Raw genomic sequence first — 21,255 nt, forward strand, 5'->3', positions numbered from 1 at the left:
TAGCCTCTGTTATTGGCAGACCGGTGAGCGTCTGCGTGATCTTCTCCCGTCAAACTGACTAACTACCATCAGCTTCTCTATGTTATCGGAGTCCCTACGAGCGATGGAGACCGAATTACGTAAGAATACGCTGGAAGTAGATAGCGGACAGTCTTGTGGTCAGCGTAATTGCAAACAGCATCATTACAAACTTGAAAATAATTATAATTACATAGCTGCTTTAGACCTTTACAATAACAAAAAAGTATATTCAGAAATCGAAGTTGAAAATTAACAACAAGAAAGTCCAGATGATAAATACGAAAGTAGCTCTGATTTTCACGAAATTCCGTGTGACTAAACAGCATGCCTATACCTGAAGCATTTAGGAGTGAAGTTGTGTGATTTGTTTTATTTTGTCTATTTAGTGTTTCTTCAGGTTTAAATGTGTAATAACGGTGGTTTATTAACTGTTCAATATCTGTGAAAGTTCACAAATGTGGGATAATGAAACAAAGCCGCTGGACGTAACTTCTCGGGATCCTCCAAAAAGTCCACTGAAAAAATCTCAGTAAATGACCACCATTTTACTGAGATTTTATATTTATATTTCATCCCATATCATCTCATCTCATTTCATTATATTACATCCCAGTTGATTAATGTCTGAAATTTATCATCTTCATTTCATTTATTTCACTTCATACTATCATTTTTCATAAAAATAAAAATAAATTAAAATAAGACTTGACCTAAAGGTCTTAGTTACCAGGTCATAAAATCCCTTAAAAAAAAAAACACAATATAACTTCCGAGTGATCCATAAAACACGATTTTCATGCGAAATAAAGAAGGGAGTCCATTTGGACTCCCTCAATATCTTTCTAAGTACGTAACAAATGTTTTAATATCTAAACTTATGAGTAAAAATAAAATATAAATTTTATAACATAATATTATTTGAAGGTAACACGTATTAGAACACGTAATTATAATAATAATCGTGCCGATCAAACAATATAATCACGTTTCATGCGGAACTATGTAAAGAAAATACGTGATATGGATTTATTTAATTAATTCACAGTCGAATTTCAATGTCGTTTAAAACAGAGCAGTGTGCTTATTGCGAGTTTTTTAACGTTGTCGATAGCGTGAAAGTTAACTCAAATTTGTATGGAGTTGGAACGTTTGAATATGTTTGCTGCTAGGGGCGCTGTTCCAACTGCGTAGTAATTTGAGTTAACTTTTGCGCTATCGAGAACGTTAAAAAACTCGCACTAGTCACACAGTACAGTGGCCGATTAAGTGTGTGCTCATATTAAATACTGCTTATTTGCCGCTAGGGGCGCTGTTCCAACTGCATAGTAATTTGAGTTAACTTTTACGCTATCGAGAACGTTAAAAAACTCGCACTAGTCACACAGTACAGTGTCCGATTAAGTGCGTGCTCATATTAAATAATGCTTATTTGCCGCTAGGGGCGCTGTTCCAACTGCATGCAAATTTGAGTTAACTTTTACGCTATCGACAACGTGTGAGAACGTGTTTGTGATATTGAAGAATACGGACACTTATGTTCTTTGGTTTGTTTGCTAGAGGCGCCACGCAGTTATGCCTATGCCTTGGCTTTGCAAGCCGTCGTGGCCTAAAGGGTAGTGATACAAAAATGACGATTTTTCCGAAAAATGTATAGTATATTATCTTGTTTAACTCATCCGTGATATAAACATTTAAACAATACGAAATCGCAATAAAATTAATGTAGTTTAAAAATTGAAAACTATCATTTCTGTTGCTGTTTGTATATGAGTTCTTTGACTCCGTTATTATTTGTAACTAGAGGTCTATGCAAGTTTATTCGCGACCTACAGGAGGGACCGGTTTTTATTATCGATATTGCAGTGTGGCTACAAAGTTGCGCGTCTTACTTATATAGGTGCATTAGATGCGAGGATGACACAGGGGTCTGACAGAGAAGTGCGCTATATGCGAGAAGTACCCTATATTTTATTTTTATTGAAGGATTTTGTAAATTTTCAGAAACCACAAATTGATGAAATTTAATAAATTTGCCTATAGCAAATAAATACTTGTATGTTTTTATTTTTTATTTTCAGTGTTACACAATAATGAAATACCATATCTTTAACAACATATAAGTTTAGGGGTATCCGCTACAAGATATCGCTAGTTTCCAGACAAACAAAACGATTTGTCTTAAAGTATCGCAGTTTCAGGGCCCCGAATAAATCAATACACGTACCACCTACACCACCGTTGGTTGGCTGGTAGAGTACGCCTTAGGTGTTAAGTTCGTTACTCGTTCGTTAAGTTAATACTCTTGTGAATAAAGTTAATCGAATAAAAAAAGTATTACAAGTTGTAAGTAGTGGATGTTTCAAGCCGGGCCTCCAAGCGATCCGGGCAAGGCCGGCCTGCCTTGTTCGCCAGCCGGAACGTATGACTAATTAACGCGAATGATGGTAGATAAATAAATAACTATAAATAAATAAAAAAACACGTGTGGCACTCGGGTACCGCGGCGGTAAAGCTATTGCATAGCATTATTTAGCAACTTATGCAATTATAATTGGACAATAATAATTTAATATTATAACAATAATAAAATAAGACCACGCTATATTTATAAACATTAACAAAAGCAAAACATTAACTGTCCCCTTCACAGCTTAAGCTAGACCAAGCGAGAGAGAGATGGGTAGACTTTTCATGATGCGCATGAAGTGCGACGTCACGCCGCGTATTCACAAACACTACACAAGCGCAACGTGTCAATATGTTGAACGCGATCTACATGGTAGGTGAAGTGGGGGTGTTAGGTTTTATTTTCGTTACGGAATTTCTTGTCGCCGCCCTCAAAGCCTGCTATAAAAGCTATGCAATAGCTGAAAGCTATAACTAAAATTAGGATTTCCTGTGTTATGGAAAGGTAGCTTAAGGGATTATTCCGGCTACGCGTGGATAGGTAGGTGAGCTCACGGACTCAGCCTGAGAGAATTTTCTAACACTAGCCCTAGCAAGAGCAGTGCTTCGCCGAATTTACTACCGAATCGGAAGCGCGACCCACTGAGAAGATCCAGCGATAAATTCAGAGAGTTGTGTCTATGGAATTATGGGATGCCGTAAACACAAGACTTCTGAACCCACATCAAAGAGACAAAGATTTAAATGCGACCATTTTAAGGGAGATATATCCGACAAGAAACTCAGTGGGCTGTGTCTATGGGTTAGTTCGCTCGTCGTCATCGAAGAGTTCGACAAGGACGGTGATCGGTGCTTGAGGATCCTAAAAGCACCGAGAGTGAATGCGTGGGATCAGATAAAACATGTTTCGGGCGATGGCGGCTTTGCATTGTCCCGTCGTCTGAGTCGGATATCTAAGCTGTCATTCTGTGTCGCCGCCACATACCAAAGATACAGAATTTCTTCGGACTTTTACTGGTAAACCAGTAGCATACCGCTTTGAGTTCAAAATTATTATCCTGCGATTCCAATGCGAATACATCGTAAACAAAGGTCGACCGGAACTCAGTGCTTCCAAAATCTTGTCTCTGGATTCGTTTTTTTTATTGCTTAGATGAGTGGACGAGCTCACAGCCCACCTGGGGTTAAGTGGTTACTGGAGCCCATAGACATCTACAACGTAAATGTGCTACCCACCTTGAGATATAAGTTCTAAGGTCTCAAGTATAGTTACAATGGCTGCCCCAACCTTCAGACCGAAACGCATTACTGCTTCACAGTAGAAATAGGCGGGGTGGTGGTACCCGCGCGGACTCACAAGAGGTCCTGCTACCAGTAAGGCATCGTTACGGCAGTTTCTGAAAAAACCTCGTTTTCGTCTGTCTACTCCACGCTAGATGGCGCTTTCCGCATTGCTACTTGAAGTGCTGCGTCCATTGCGTGGTTTTGTTAATGCAGTTACACAATATTTTTGTTTTTTATTTCGCAATAAATTTTGTTTTATTTATGTATGTTAATTTTTTTTAATAAAACACATTTTTTTAAATTAAAAACAATGAATTTTTAATAAAAGTCGCATCCAAGGTGGCAAGGTGCCAAAATACTCAGCAAGGTTATACGAAAAACGTAATACATATTTAATTTTTTAATTTTTAATTTTTTTTATTGCATGACGAGCTCACAGCCCTCCTGGCGTTAAGTGGTTACCGGAGCTTTTAGACATCTACATGATTTTAGGCCTCTCAAGCACCGGTCACCGTCCTCGAACTACCGCGAACTAACCCATAGACACAGCCCACTGAGCTTCTCGCCGGATCTTCTCAGTGGGTCGCGATTCCGATCCGGTAGTAGATTCAGCGAAGCACTGCTCTTACTAGTGCTAGTACCCGTCACCGCTCATCTACCCGTCCGGAAGTAGCTGGTATAGCCTCTTAGCCTACCAGCGGATAGGTAGGGAAAAATAAATGAGCAATGCGTAGAAAAAGCGTCAATTATTTTTTTTTAAGAACATTTTGGAAAAAAAGAGCAGCAACAGTGAAATATTTTTTTATTTATTTGCCACGATCCTAATTCTATAAATGTGTACTACACACATACAAGTTCCAAGTGATCTCGCTCGGAAAGTGGAAGACCTTTTTGACGCTTCCTCCAAACCGATGGATGACCCCGACGTGATTTTAATTCGGTACCTTCTGATTAAGAATTAGTTATTTAAATATTTAATCTAAGAAATCTAGATAATTAATGGACGATTAATAAATATAATATCTAAATAATAAATCATTAATATAAGAAGAGGAAAGATTAGATTTTTTGTTTGTTAAGGTCTTTTTTTATTATGTTAGTTACAATCAGAATCAGATTTGTCTAAAAGATTATTTATCACGATCAATAATAAATTATAGTTCCCGAAGCGAAGCGAAGACGGCTTGATTGTTATTATATTATTATATATATCGAGGGGTGAAAGGCTGTTTGGTTTAAGCGACATTTAGCTTAACACTCGACATTTATTATTGTAATTAAAAGTCAGTTTTATTGGGTACTAGCCGTACTCGCCCTCGTTAATATAAAAATAAAAATCTAATATTAAAAAAAAAAAAAAAAAAAAAAAAACATGCCCGCTGAGTTTCTTGCCAATTCTTCTCAGGACGGAGGCTAATTCTTGTGAATTGGCGGTAGTTCTTTTGACGTTCAACAAGTATGTACTTTCATTTATGTTGAATAAAACTTTTTTGATTTGATTTGATTGAAAATTAACATTATTATTTATTGTCATTATTATTAGGGAGTCCAACACTCATATAAATATTAGCCTATCCATTAAGTACATGTATTTTCTACATGGATACCAAGTTTCAAGTCAATCGGATGCATGGTTCAGTAGTTCTAACGGAACATCCATAAAAACCACTGTAGATTTATATATTGGTATAGATTAGCATCAACACAGCGATGTTTTTAATTGAACTTCAATTAAGTGTACCACATTTGAATAGGTGAAGAAGTGTTTTTTGTTATAATATTTAAACCAAATTTTAAACTTCAAATGGCTCTCCTATAAAGTTGCAAAATGTCTATAGGCAGCGGCTTGGCTCTGCCCTTGGCATTGCTGAAGTCCATGGGCGACGGTAACCACTCACCATCAGGTGGGCCGTATGCTCGTCTGCCTACAAGGGCATTATAAAAAAAAAGTCGCTTAAACCAAATAGCCTTTCGATATTATTTCCGGCGCTTTGAATATATTTAGTTACCGTCATCAACAGTCTTTAGTCACGGTGGTAAGTGTAAAATGGCTTTAATTACATCTACAAATTAAGAAAACCGACGAAACTACACTTCGATACGCGTGACGTAGTTTTTACAATACTTTAATTGTACTTTTATTTTATTAGCGTCATAAAAATACATAAAAACCCTTAATACATCAATGTTATTGAATCAGAAACACGTAGCGTTGTTAAGACTTGCATTGTATATAAAATTTATTAGATTTGTTGTGTACAAAAAATAGTGAGTGATTAAGAATCGTGTTCTTTCTTTATCGATTGGATTATCGTTTCAAATTAACTAAAGTAATTTTTTAAAACGGTTTCTTTTTTGAAGTGAAAGCTTATTTAGCCAAAATTTTTGAAGGTTTCACATCTTTTTTTTTCTAACCTAAACTCATAGCCTTGAGAGGCTATTTCAGCGTAACCTTAACTAGTAGGTGAGCTAATGGAGCTCAAACCGAGAGTGTTGCTAACACTGGCCCTAGCAAGAGCAGTGCTTCGCAGAATCTCTCTCGGATCGTTTGGAACCTCTGGGTCTGCGGAGGGACTTCGGTTCCCTTTGTATTTTGTACCGTATGTTCCATGGGGAGTGCTCTGAGAAATTGTTCGAGATGATACCAGCATCTCGTTTTGACCATCGCACCGCCCGCCACCGGAGTAGAGTTCATCCATACTATCTGGAGCCACTACGTTCATCCACAGTGCGTTTCCAGAGATCTTTTTTGCCACGTACCATCCGGCTATGGAATGAGCTCCCCTCCACGGTGTTTCCCGAGCGCTATGACATGTCCTTCTTCAAACGAGGCTTGTGGAGAGTATTAAACGGAAGGCAGCGGCTTGGCTCTGCCCCTGGCATTGCTGACGTCCATGAGCGACGGTAACCACTCACCATCAGGTGGGCCGTATGCTCGTCTGCCTATACGGCAATAAAAAAAAAAAATTTTTTTAGTATTCCGAATTTAATACTTTAATGCGCTTGATTTGAAAGAGATAGAAAGAGTAAGTTTGTCCCTTTCTAGACTAAAAGAGACTGTTTAATTTTATAAACTGATAGAATGTATGTTTGTAAGTCTTTCGAACTATAAAACTTACTTTCTTAAAAATTTTAGTTATAAGCTACTTCAATTAATTTTAAAGGTGCGATTTGTTGTAATGTATCGAACTTTCTAGATACGTCAAAACGATCGAGGTCAATGGCATTTCGTTTTGGACAAATGGAGTTTTTTTTTTTTATATTAATTACATTTATTAAAAAACACTTGTCTTGGATGTGAAATCAATTATGTACAGTTATGGGTAGCGATATGGGGAATTTATAGGTTTTAGGCGTGATCGAAATCCGTAAAATATCCGAATTAACTGGTTTTAATTTTATTGTATGTTTGTGTTTGTTTTTTACCTACCTATTCTAGTAATCTCAAGGGCTCACATTAGATTCATCGATCGAGTAGGTGAGCTCACGGGCGCTAACCTGACGTGTTTGTTAAGTTACCGAAGTTTATCTGTATATTAATACGTGAAGCAGAAACTTTGTATCCCTTTTTACGAAAATTGCGCGGAGGATACGGATACGGAGGAGTATGAAATTTCCCACACTTATAGAGAATATAGAGAAGAAGTGCACAATGCTAATATTTTTTTTAAATAATGCATAAAAGATCCATTAAATCAATAAAGAAAAATTACACACACTACATACCATGTATATGACGCACACACGCATGCATACTATTTATTGTCAAACTTTTGTTCTTGACGTCTGTGGTCAAATTGAGAATAGATTAAATATTGTTTGTCTTTGTTAATATTTTTTATAATATTTTTTAATTTAATATTTTTTGGCGAAATTTGTGAATTAACAATAGAACCTTAATAATGTTCAAACTTATAATTTCAATTAATTATAGTCGAATTTCGACTACTGTGGGACCACTAGTAAATATAAAAACGCGAATTCTCAAACACTGAGACGATGCTTGTTACTCAAATTCGTTGTCGCCTCGCCTTCAATTATCCTACAAACGGCAAATAAGTAGACAATGGAGTTGAACTTAAAACAAACAATGTGTCCTACCGTTAACCCTGTGACTGCCGTGTAGGTCACCGGTGCCCTACGCGGCGCACTGAAGCTTCTATAGAGAAGTTTTAAGAAATTTCTATAGCAATGGGATCATGTCCCTACCTACAAGATGGCAAAAAGCTATCGAACAAAACGGTACCTACATACTTTAGTTAAATGTAAATAAACTATATTAAAAAACTAGGTGACTGGGCGAACTTTGTTCCGCCTTAGAGGCAATAAATGAGCGAACTTTTGATTTTATCATGATCATTTTTTTATTTGGATAATTAATATAAATTAAAATAGCAAGTATTTTAATGATACTTTAATACTATATACTTTATACTATATACTTTAATAATAATAATAATACTTGGCCATGTATTTTAGCTGTTATTATTATTATTATTGTATTTTCTTGTTCTTCTTCAGTCCTTTCACTCGCAATGTTTCGAATCCTATATAGTTGCATTACGGCTTCGTCGGGAAAGATTTGATCGTGCCGGTCGCGGCATAGCTTTCTTAATGATTACCTATCTTGGCACAATAAATAGAAATTCGAAACAAACACATGAACCGGTCAACTTCTAAATTCTACTATAATTAACCATAGACTACATTACGTTTAGCTGTCAGTTGCGTTTTATTATTCCATATCAGTTGCGTTTTGTTATACCACGTTTTATGTCACGTCTCACGGGAACGTGATAAAAAGTATCATATGTCCTTCTCCTGGTTCTAAGCTACCTGCCAACCAATTTTCAGCCAAATCAGTTCAGCCGTTCTTGAGTTAAAAATAGTGTAACTAACACGACTTTCTTTTATATATATAGATGTTGTGAATTTTCTTAAAAAATGCGAAGAAACTTTTCCCCCAACCTATTATGATGGCTACCCGCCACAACGTGAATTAGCTTTCTCCTTCGATTGCAACATAAATATACATATTTTTGAAGTATGTATATATTTAATTGGCGTTTTATTAACATGAATACGATTCTGTTTACGCAATTATCTGCCCGACCTTCACAGCGGTCGAGCTAGCTATGCTTGACGTATGGAAATAGCAAAAACTGCTTCTGTTCTGATCATTACTGAATTAACCTGTTTACTTTGTAACTTACAGCTCGTAATCAAATACATGGAATGAAACAGTAGAATCAAGCTTTTTTTTTCCTATCTAAACTGATGGTCTTGAGAGACCACATCAGCGTCACCGGGCAAGTAGGTGAGCTCACGAGGCTCAAACCTGACGACGTGGCTAACACGAACCCTAGCAAAAGCAGTGCTTCGCAGAATCTACCACCGGATCGGAAACGCTACCCACTGAGAAGAATCAAGCGTTGCTCGTGCTATGAAATAAATAAAAAAAATTGAAAATAAATCTTCTTTGTCGCTTTCTTAGTTATTCAAAGGTCGTGTCCTTGAAACTTGACCGTGGTCTGTCTTATCAGCTGTTTCCACCGGTTTTCAGCTTCTCGTAGGGTGATTGCGACTAGTAGCCCAGTTAGGGTGGTTCTTTGGTCACACCAGCGGCTAGGTGATTGGCCGCGTGGTCTTTTTCCTTCCACCTTGCTTGACACAATCAATAGGCCGCTGCGTTGGATGAGGTGGGGAGCATTTAGTAGCGGGCTGTCCGAGGGCCCCGAGGTCGAGAGATGGCTCATTTTCTTATGCCAATTAGCCATATAGATAACCGGCTCTGCTGCCTGACTCCTCGCGCTTTGGGAGAAATTGGTCGAGGTAGTCTCCGGAGTAATCCGAGAGATCGCCTAGCCGCCGCGACAGTGCCCCAAGCGGCAAACGTAGGCAGACGTTCCAACTCGATACAAATTTGAGTTAACTTTTACGCTATCGAGAACGTTAAAAAGCTCGCACTAAGCACACTATACCCAGCCACTAACTTTAACGTAATCAAGTCGAAACAAATGATGTATGATTAAAGGCTTACGTATCCAAATCCTTGATCGCATCACGCATTTTATGATAACTTCCTTATTAGTATATTTATTAATGTTCGCTTTTTTTTTAAATAGTTTCTGTATTACGAGTATTATTTGATCACAGGGATGTCTAGTTGTCTCTATCTATTTACAATGAATCGATGTTTAAACAAGAAGGAAAGTGGCGTAAGAAAGAGGGAAACTTAAAACCGGGTGAGCCGCAAAATTATAATTTGCGTTATTACTGATGGTAGGACCTCTTGTGAGTGCGCACGGGTAGGTACCGCCGCCCTGCCTATTTCTGCCGTGAAGCAGTAATTCGGTTTGAAGGGTGTGGCAGCCGTTGTAAATATACTTGAGACCTTAGAACTTATATTTCAAGGTGGGTGGCGCATTTACGTTGTAGATGTCTATGGGTTCCAGCAACCACTTAACACCAGGTGGGCTGTGAGCTCGTCCACCCATCTAAGCAATAAAAAAAACCTGATGTATGTGATGGAATCTATATTTACACGTTTACATGACGTTTACTTTTTAGAATAAGTCACACCCGGTGATCCGACCCGAAATTAGGAATCCCGGTACCTACTTTTTTTTTTCTTGCCTTTGCTGATAGCCTTTAGAAGCTATTTCAGCTTCGCCCTAACACGTAGGTGAGCTCACGGGGCTCAAACCGGAGTGTTGCTAACACTGACCCTAGCAAGAGCAGTGCTTCGCAGAATCTACTATCGGATCGGAAACGCGACCCACTGAGAAGATCCGGCGAGAAACTCAGTGGGCTGTGTCTGTGGGGCCCGGTACTGCGGGGATCGGAGTCTGCACACTTACATATATACAGTATTAATACTGGACATAGACATACATAAAACTATTTACAGTTTAATTTCCCTTTTTTTCCTTTCTTATCTTTATAATTTTCGCCGACGTTTCGAATACTGTACTGTTTCGGTGTGCTCAGTGCGAGTTTTTAACGTTCTCGATAGCGTAAAAGTTAACTCAAATTGGTATGGAATATACGTTTGCCTACGTTTGCCGCTAGGGGCGCTGTTCCAACTGCATGCAAATTTTAGTTAACTTTTACGCTATCGAGAACGTTAAAAATTCGTAAAACCGTAAAATTAGATTAAGTAAAAATTTAAATTTATTGAAGCCCGGGTTGAGCGGAAACCCATCCCGACAGAAGCCCTCTTCTTCGATATAGCAAAGGCGTTCGACAAAGTCTGGCACAACGGTTTGATATACAAACTGTATAACATGGGAGTGCCAGACAGACTCGTGCTCATCATACGAGACGACTTGTCGAACCGTTCGTTCCGATATCGAGTCGAGGGAACGCGTTCCCGCCCCCGTCACGTCACAGCCGGAGTCCCGCAAGGCACCGCCCTCTCCCAGTTACTGTTCAGTTTTTATATTAATAATATACCCCGGTCTCCGGAGGCCCATCTGGCGCTCTTCGCCGATGACACGGCCATCTACTACTCGTGTAGGAAGAAGTCGTTGTTACATCGGTGACTCCAGACCGCAGCTACCACCATGGGACAGTGGTTCTGGAAGTGGCGCATCGACATCAACCCCAAGAAAAGCACAGCAGTGCTCTTCAAAAGGGGTCGCCCTCCGAACACCACATTCAGCATCCCACTCCCGACTAGGCGCGTCATGCCATCCGGTGCCATCTGGGCGGGCTTCGGATAGCCTGCCGACCGAGAGGACTGGTGGTCATGGCGCCGACTACCGCCAGTCCGGCGTCCCGAAGGGGAGGGTGATGGGAGAGATGTACCCGATGATATGCAGGCGAAGTAAAATGTCCCTTAGATATAAGGTGACACTCTACAAAACTTGTATACGCTCCGTCATGACCTATGCAATTGTAGTGTTCGCTCACGCGGCCCGCACTAACTTAAAATCATTCCAAGTCATTCAATCCCGTTTTTGCAGGATAGGATAGATTGTCGGAGCTCCGTGGTTCGTCAGGAACGTTGACCTCCATGACAACCTGAACTTAGAACATCAGTAAGTATCTGCAGTCGGCATTGATGCTCCACTTCGATAAAGCGGCAGACACGAGAAGCCTCTCATCGTGGCCGCTGGTAACTACATTCCCGATCTTGTGGACAGAATGGAAAGCAGTCGACGTCGCCCCAAACACGTCATCTCGGATCCTCCCGATCCACTAACGATACTTTTAGGTACTTCAAGCACCGGTCATCGTCAGTAAATTAACCCTCAGACACAGCCCACTGAGTTTCTCGCCGGATCTTCTCAGTGGGTCGCGTTTCCGATCCGATGGTAGATTCTGCGAAACACGGCTCTTGCTAGGGTTCGTGTTAGCAAAGTCGTCAGGTTTGAGCCCCGTGAGCTCACCTACTAGTTAAGGTTACGCTGATATAGCCTCTAAAGGCTATCAGCTTAGGTAGGAAAAAAAATAATTAAACCCACTTTTAAGGTTTCGATTTTGAATTTTAAACCCTTCTTACCTAACTATTAAAAGATTGTATTTATGACAAACGAAGTGGAGACAGAATTATTTGTTGGAAATTAATTTTATCTACGTCACGACAATCATAATGCAATTCGGAGGTAGCCCCGCAATGTAACGCAATTCAACAAGCTGACACGCTGGGTCAATGAACTAAATATTAATGCTGGATATTGCTGTTCTATCATGAACAGCCCTATATAATTTTTTATATAATTATTTTATGTTCTGTTCGCATACGGAAGTGGCCAATACATTATCATAATTATATTTGTTGAATATGTTTCAATTACGCACTTTTTTTATTGCTTAGACGGGTGGATGAGCTCGCAGCCCACCTGGTGTTAAGGACATCTACAATGTAAATGCGCCACCCACCTTGAGATATAAGTTCTAAGGTCTCAGTATAGTTACAGCGGCTGCCCCGCCCTTCAAACCGAAACGCATTACTGCTTCACGGCTGAAATAGGCAGGGTGGTGGTACCCTCCATCAGTAAGATTTGTTACGGTCTTGGAGCATTACTTATTGTATTCATATCGTTTACTGTTCGTTCTGGTCTCGTGAGCGCGTCGTGGTCTAGCCTAGATACCAAAACAATTTGAGTAGCTTCTGCTATGTGATTCCGGGGTCGAAAACTTGAGAAAATCTTAAGTCCTCGGATCTTTTGGTAACTGCAAATCCATGCGTTACTATCGTGGTGGTAGCTAACACAAGTTATTTGACAGATTGCTGAATCTCGCTTATGACATTTTCAAGATAAGCTTGTATAAACATGTCGGGGAAACCGCATTATTAAGACCATAGTCAGACTTCATGAGGGCGAATAGCTAGGGTGATCGAGTTAAGAGGAATATGGAGTATACACAAAACACGATTGTTGTTTTAGAACAATTTAGAAATCTTCTCTTAACGTTAGCAAATGAAGAAAGAAAACTTGAGACTTATGATAAGGCCCATTCTGAGCGACCACATCTCAATGTTATATGTCATCACTAGAAACACACACTACGCAAAGACTTTTGACTTGACTTGAGACACTGTGGTATTTTTGTTTTATTACCCTTGCAGGCATACGAGAATACGGCCCACCTGATGGTGAGTGGTTACCGTCGCCCATGGACTTCAGCAACGCCAGGGGCAGAGCCAAGCCGCTGCCTACCTGCTGCTGCTTAACGGCCGTCTGGTGTAGTGGTAAGTGACATGGTCACTACACAAGGGGGTCGCGGGTTCGAATCCCGCCAAGGGAAGATATTTGTATGATAAATAAAAATGTCTTTTCCAGGATTATGGATGTATATTAAATATATGTATGTGCATAATAAAAATCTTACATTTATTTCCGTTATCTGGTACCTGTAACACAAGTTCTTTACGAACTTATCACGGGGCCGGTTAACGTGGCGTGATTGTTAGTAAATATTTATTTATTTATTTATTATTTACCGTTAAGTACTCTCCACAAGCCTCGTTTGAAGAAGGACATGTCATAGCACCCGGGAAACACCGTGAAGGGGAGCTCATTCCAAAGCCGGATGGTACGTGGCAAAAAAGCACTCATGAATTTGTGATGAGAAGATTTTACTTAGCTGAGATTATTCCGTGTGATAAGACAGACGTATTGTGTGTACCTATAAATACACTGCAAACAGTATAATATCCTTTGCCGTCCTCACAATCAGTTTTCAAGATCAAAATACATAATTTCGACGTCAATGTAACAAAAAACATATTTATAAGCACATCCATAATTACGACAGTAGTGTTTTTTTTTTGTTTGTTTGTTTTATAACAAGACGAGCAATATGAGGCCACAAATTCCCAATAAGTTACGTGATACAATTGGTTATAAATGAAGATTAGGATTTCTTGTGGTTTATCAAGAGCGTGGACATAGCTTTTCCTTTTCCCTACCTCTTCGTTCCTAGCCTAAGGGGCTATTACAGCTACGCGCGGGTAGGTGAGCTCACGGGCTTAACCTGAGAGAATTTACTAGCCCTAGCAAGAGCAGTGCTTCGCTGAATCTAGCACCGGATCGGAATCGCGACCCACTGAGAAGATCCGGCGAGGAACTCAGACGCCGGACATAACTGAAACTGGTGTTACATACCTACATAAACTTGCACTTTTATTGTAACGATATTCTCTCAGAATCTTCGAGAATTATTTACGGCTTCTATCATCGATAACCGAGCGAGCAACGCAAAAGTTCATCATCATCATCAGCCTGCGGCAGTCCACTGCTGGATATAGGCCTCCCCCAAAGCTTGCCACTGAACCCGATCTTCGGTTTTACGCATCCAGTTACTGCCAGATGCCTTGCGCAGGTCGTCGCTCCATCTAGCAGGAGGGCGTCCCACACTACGTTTGCCGGTTCGCGGTCTCCACTCCAGAACACGTCTACCCCAACGGTTATCGGTTCTGCGACATATGTGACCAGCCCACTGCCACTTCAGCTTACTAACTCTGCGAGCTATATCGATCACTTTGGTTTTTGCCCGAATGACCTCATTGCGTATTCGGTCTCGCAATGACAAACCGAGCATAGCTCGCTCCATAGCTCGCTGAGTAAAAGTTAATTTAATTTAAATTCAGATTTAAATAAAACTGTTTTTTTATTCAGATTCAACCTCGCATTCTTTATTGTTAAGTAAATCATATTAATTCCAACGCTTTCAATTTTAATTTTACTAAATTAAATAAGTTAATAAATAAAAATTGTTCAAAAAAACATCATGAAACGTTATTTGATTGGGTGAAAAATTTTAATTTTAACTTGCGTATAAATTTGAGTAAAATTGTGTACGTATTCGTGGTATGCGAATGTTATTACTGGTGGTAGGACGTCTTGTGAGTCCGCACGGGTAGGTACCACCACCCTGACTATTTCTGCCGTGAAGCAGTAACGCGTTTCGGTTTGAAGGGCGGGGCAGCCGTTGTAACTATAGTTGAGACCTTAGAACTTATATCTCAAGGTGGGTGGCGCATTTACGTTGTAGATGTCTATGGGCTCCAGTAACCATTTAAGATCAGGTGGGCTGTGAGCTCGTCAACCCATCTAAGCAATAAATAAATAAAAAAAAGTTTATCATTTGTTATTTGAAAATCTAAATTTCAGTGTAGACTTTTACTATATAGTGGAACGTAAATAACAGAACGAAAAGTGGATGAGGTAAAAGAAGAAACAGGAATGTTGCTATTTATGGTATGAACGAGAAAAGCTAAATTACCTAAATGTAATATTTAAGACAGTACCTATCTCGTAAATTGATGGGAGTTTACTGGGGGTTCAATGGACTTTTTTGGTAAAACCCGAGGGGCCACGGTCCGACGGGTTTTATTCTATATTGCACACGAGTTCTTGCTCGGGTATTTATATAACGTTTCGCCATTATTAAAACAAGTAACAACCCGAAGAGAAAAGAAATTATCAAAACCAGTGGTCGCCCAGTAGTCGAAATTCGACCATAATTAATTAAAATTATTAATTAACTAAAAGCTTGCAAATACAGGGGTCTAGGATCCGAATATGATTTTGTCTCATTCGGTGTCGAGACCCTTGGTCCGTGGGGTCCTAGCGCTATAAGGCTTTTTAAGGAAATAGCAAAAAGGCCAGTCGACATCACAGGAGACCAAAGAGCTGGCAGCTACCTCAGACAAAGAATTAGTCTAGCTATTCAAAGGGGGAAACCTGCCAGTATCTTCGGAACCTCGCCTAAAGGGACCCCTTTTAATAACATATTTTGGTTATTATATTATTATTATTGTTATTTTTTAAGGTTTTTAGTTTTAGGTTCATTCTTAGAGTTGTCTCATACATATGTATATTTATTAAAATTATTAGTTTGAACATTATTATGGTTACAAATAATATTAAAGACAAACAATATTAGGGGTTAAATAGTCTAAACTGAATAAAAAACAGCGCCCCTAGCGGGAAACTTAGGCAAACGTTTTAACTCCATACAAATTTTAATTAACTTTTACGTTATCGAGAACGTTAAAAAACTCACACTAAGCACACAGGTTATCTGTTTCGTTGACACCATGAGCGCACATGACACTGGGAGAAGAGATCTCGTACGCGCAGACCGCGATTCAATTCCGGATTCACCGCTTAGCGTAACTTTTTTGCGTAGATGAACGAATAAACGCACTATGAGTCCACGGACATCAGAACGCCATCATCCACTTTGAGAAGTGAGGTCCAAGGTACGCCTGTCGCGACCTCCCGGTCGGAATTCCAATAACGGCAAGATAAATTTGGGATTCGATGCGGATTAAATACGAAATTTATCTCAACATCACCGAACACAGCATCCAAATTAAACAACCAATCTTCAGGTTTAGCGCTCGTAAAAAGTCTGCTAACGATTTATTGCCTCCAATAAAGATAACATTTATTGTACAATAACAATACATCTTTTCGCATTAAAAGTGTACAATTTCCAAAAATATTCGAAATTGAGTTAACATGCGGAATCATTTGGTATCACCAGTTTTTTTTTAAATACTGTCAAAAGAACGTAGTTTAGCTTTAGTTTTTTTTTTTTTAGTTGACCTATGTTTTGACTACTATTAACAAAATTAATACATAATTTTAACTTACTTTAAAAGACAGGTAATGTAACTGATAAAAAATAAAAAATAAATGTTGCAAAGATTAAAAATATCACATGTTAAACCTTTAAAATACTCTCCTGTAAAATTATTAAGTTTTGAGAATATACAGCTTTAATGAGAAGACGAACAGAAAATTCCTATTCAAACATTTCTAGAACACTTTTGTGGGACAGTGTCGAGCTTAATGCAAACTTGTCGATGATCCTGTGCAGAGTTGCCGTGTGGGTGAGCCCGGGCTTAACCGGGAGGGGCCGCATCTGCTAACAGCCGCCCAAGCGCCTCCAAAGGAGACCTGACAACTCGAGAGCATTTACTACCGGATCGGAATCGCGACCCACTGAGAAGATCCGGCGAGAAGCTTAGCAGACTATGCATTGTGGAGATGGAGGTGCTAACTTTTTTATTTATTATTGCTTAGATGGTCGGACGAGCTCACAGACCACCTGGTGTTAAGTGGTTACTGGAGCCTATAGACATTTACAACGCAACTGCGCCACCCACCTTGAGATATAAGTTCTAAGGTCTCAGTAGAGTTACAACGGCTACCTCACCCTTCAAGCCGAAACGCATTACTGCTTCACGGCAGAAATAAGTGGGGTGGTGGTACCTACCCGTGGGGATTCACAAGAGGTTCCTATCACCAGTAAAAGAGGTCCTATCACCAGTAAAATAGGTCTAACCACCAGTACAAGAGGTCCCACCACCAGTAGGTACAACTGCTGGTTACTAGTGTCGGGTCTACCTCCATACACTCAATGGCATGAATAGATGTCTGAAGAAATGATTCATAAATAAAGTTCTGCTATGCGTCATTATGTTCTGAAGACCAACCTAAAGACGAAAGGCCATGGTCTCCGGCTCCCGTTGATTTTACCCTAGCGTATCCCAAGGGTTGAGCCGAACTACAAGTGGACAAATACCCCTTCAATACCCTATCCCTAATGGCTCTGTGTATTCAAATTTTCATATCGACAACTCACTTTATTGGTCGTTTCTTTCTGTTTCTTTTATTCCACATGACTTTTTGTCTTGTTTTCAATCACACGCTTCCAGCTACCTCAGTTTTCGGTAGCTCTAAAAGGTCAAAAACAGTCTCAGTGAGTGCCAATTGACCACAGCAACGTGACGTCTCTAACCATGAGCTTCGGCTGCAAAAACCAGTCTAACGAAATTGTCGAGTCGTCAACATCAAATGTGAACTAGTAATTGATGAAACTTCAGACAAATAAACGTGTCGTCCTTATTCGCGATTCTTGATCTAGGTACGACTTAAGAGCAGCCAAGGATTTCCGCATTCTTAAATGAAACTCGAAGGAAAGAGAATCCGAAAACGCATGCTCATTTAATTCGCTCTTATGCCGAAAAGCGTAAACATTCAAATCGTTTGCGAACAGTAATTTATAATTAATTATAATTTTTAATAAACACGAGCATCGCCTCGTGAAAGCGCTTGTATAAATTTTTAATGAGCAATTAAATTTAAATAAAAGAAAATTCACTCACCCTAAAACCGCGCGTGTTTGCACTTGAACAAATATAAAGTTCTTATTTAATTAATTTTAACTGCGTAATTCGTCACACGTCTTGAGTCCGCTTCAGACCTTCGTATACTGTTGCGTTGCTGGCAACGAGTATAGCTCCGAATCAAGTGTGTACAATCCACATATGCAGAGGAGAACAACTTTTGTTACTGTTTATTTGTAATGTGTATTGTGTGCCTAATAAAATAAAAAATCTGTATAGGTGAGGAACGCAAGGGAAAATGTATCTTGTAGAGATCATTGCCTCGTAAACCGGACCTTGTTATACTAAGTTGGAGTATTATCGACAAACGCCTTGATGACCGTTGGGCGTCCTCCGCAGGAGCCCCCCTACTCCAGTGAGAGGGCGCTAGAGGAGTTGTTTGGTGGGTAGAGCCCTTAAATATTTTAGGCCCGCGGTCTGTTCCCAATATAAATAGACCATCAAATCCGAAATACCCCGCGCACCCTCTAGGCATGGACACCTCGTATGAGGTTTGGTCCCATACCCGAAAAAAAACTATACAAACAGACACTTAGAATGTATGCCTCCAGTTGGGTCGCGTTCACGTTGTTGTTGTCCACGGGCTCAACTTATCTACCGAACTAAGTAATAAAAAAATAATTAACGTAACTTGCACAACTAAATACTAAAAATACTACGATATTTTTTTTTAAATACAGCTACCAAAGATTGTATACCTCTGTTTTAATATTATTACGGACGGAGCAAAGTTGACATGACCGATCGAGGTAGTCCGGAAAAACTTAAAAATTTTGCTCAAATGTGATATTACCTTAATACAAGGCACAGTTTATTTAACAACAGTAGATCAAATCTTTTACAATTATGAATTAATCTATAGTACATATATTAATGTTAGTAAAAGTGATTTCTTAAAAATATGTTATTAAGGTTATGTAGTGACAATACATACCTACATACAATTGCTTTTATTTTATTTTCCTACCTAAGCTGATAGCCTTAAGAGGCTATGTCAGCGTAACCGGGCGAGTAGATGAGCTCACGGGGCTCAAACCGGGAGTGTTGTTAACACAAGGAATTTTCTTCGGCTTTTATTTGTCGCAGACATTACTAAAATAAAAGACTAATATAAACAGAACTTTACCTAAAACTGCTTTGATGGTTTTTGTTTCTTATTGTATTTATTACACTTCGCACCTTTAAAATTGAAGTGGTTTAATCCAAAATTCTTGGTTTTTTTGGTAAACGCCAAAAATGTAATTGAAGATTTGAGAATGTTTTAAGTTTTTCGATTTTAATACTTTTAGGTATGCACTTGATTTATAGGAGACGGAAATAGTACTTTGTTATTTTCTAGACTAAAATATACTGTATAATTTTATAAATTAATACAACACTTGCTTATGAGTCGTCCAAAGTATAAAAAACATTTTCTAAATTTTTTTAGATAAGCCACTTAAATTACTCCAATCCGGCGGTAGGCTCAAGAAACGTCAGTTGGATGTGGTAAAGGTGGATATGGAGGAGAATGACCTCACTCAAAAAGATGCTGAAGACGGAATGGAGGAGTTTAAGTAGAAAAGCGGACCCTGGTATTAGACCGGGAAAACACCAGGAAGAAGATGAAGAAGAACCCACTTTCATTTTAAAGGTGACTTCATGTATTAGACACTTTGGCGATTAATGCCTAAGGCATTCTCTACCAGTCAAACAAAAGTACTGCAGAGGAAATAATGGTAGGTGCATTAAAACATAAATTAAACATCCTGGTGGTAGGACCTCTTGTGAGTCCGCACGGGTACTACCACCCTGCCTGTTTCTGCCGTGAAGCAGTAATGCGTTTCGGCTTGAAGGGTGGGGCAGCCGTTGTAACTATACTGAGATGATACTGAGACCTTAGAACTCATATTTCAAGGTGGGTAGCGGCATTTACGTTGTAGATGTTTATCGGCTCCGGTAATCACTTAATACCAGGTGGGCTCGTGCACTAATATTCGCATCTTCATGACGAACTGAAATTGGAAAATTGCAATGAATTTTTTTAGTGTATTTTTTTTCAATTATACGCGCGGCTTGCAGATAACGTCCGCTTGGCAAATGATTGGTTAGTTCACTGTCCAGCCTCACTATCTTTATTTTTAGTACATTCTACCTACACCGTATTATCTATTTTTCTATACGCACCTAAGACTTCGTGCCACAAGAGTCGTAAGATAAGCTTTTGAAATGTTCTCCTACTAAAGAATGTCAGAGATGACATTCTCTCGCGCGGTCTAGCTTATGAGTGCTTTGCTTTTGTTAATATTTATAAATACAGCGTGGTCTTATTGTATTATCGTTTTAATATTGAATTATTATTGTCTAATTATAATTGCATAAGTTGCTAAAAAATGCTATGCAATAGCTTTACCGCGGCAGTCCCCGAGTGCCATACGTGTTTTTGGTGTCGTGGTCCCGACTCTCATTGGTCATGAAACAACAAGGAAGATCAAGAAGTATCACTTCTATCCACCTGCCCGTCCGCAGAAGCAATCAATGCACAATAAAACCCACTTGCATCACTGCAGTCTTACATATACTGTGGTCACTTCGAGAAAAAAAAATACGACCTCAGCATCTCATCGAGCCGTTGACGTCACGTCGTAACATTTGCGTGGTTTTTTGTTTTGTTAATATTCGATGACATATGATGTTTATTCGTAAATATGCTGTGTATAGATTTTCAATAGATACTGCACATTAAATGTGTCGCCGATCGATCCACATTACGTTCGCGTATCGGCCTTAGGTGCGCTCGCAAAGATGCTGCCCTTGGGCTGTTGAGCCTCCTCTGGGGGCGCTCGGGCAGCTGTTAGCAAGCCTTCACCTGCGTTTTTTTTTTCGAACGAAGTTCCTTATGGGACGATGCG

At 39.4% G+C, this 21,255-nt stretch overlaps 1 protein-coding gene across 1 annotated transcript in view; it reads right to left on the reverse strand.

Annotated features, from left to right (window-relative positions):
• Positions 1–17,983, reverse strand: part of LOC101741864 (fatty acyl-CoA reductase wat) — a 48,790-nt gene extending 30,807 nt beyond the window's left edge. The window contains exon 1 of the mRNA XM_038019354.2: positions 17,821–17,983. Coding sequence (XP_037875282.1) covers positions 17,821–17,858 — 38 coding nt within the window. The 5' untranslated portion in view covers positions 17,859–17,983. The remainder of the gene's footprint in view (positions 1–17,820) is intronic.
• Between the last annotated feature and the right edge of the window lie 3,272 nt (positions 17,984–21,255).

The sequence above is a fragment of the Bombyx mori genome, chromosome 23 (genome assembly GCF_030269925.1).
Source record: "Bombyx mori chromosome 23, ASM3026992v2".
Lineage (NCBI taxonomy): Eukaryota > Metazoa > Arthropoda > Insecta > Lepidoptera > Bombycidae > Bombyx > Bombyx mori.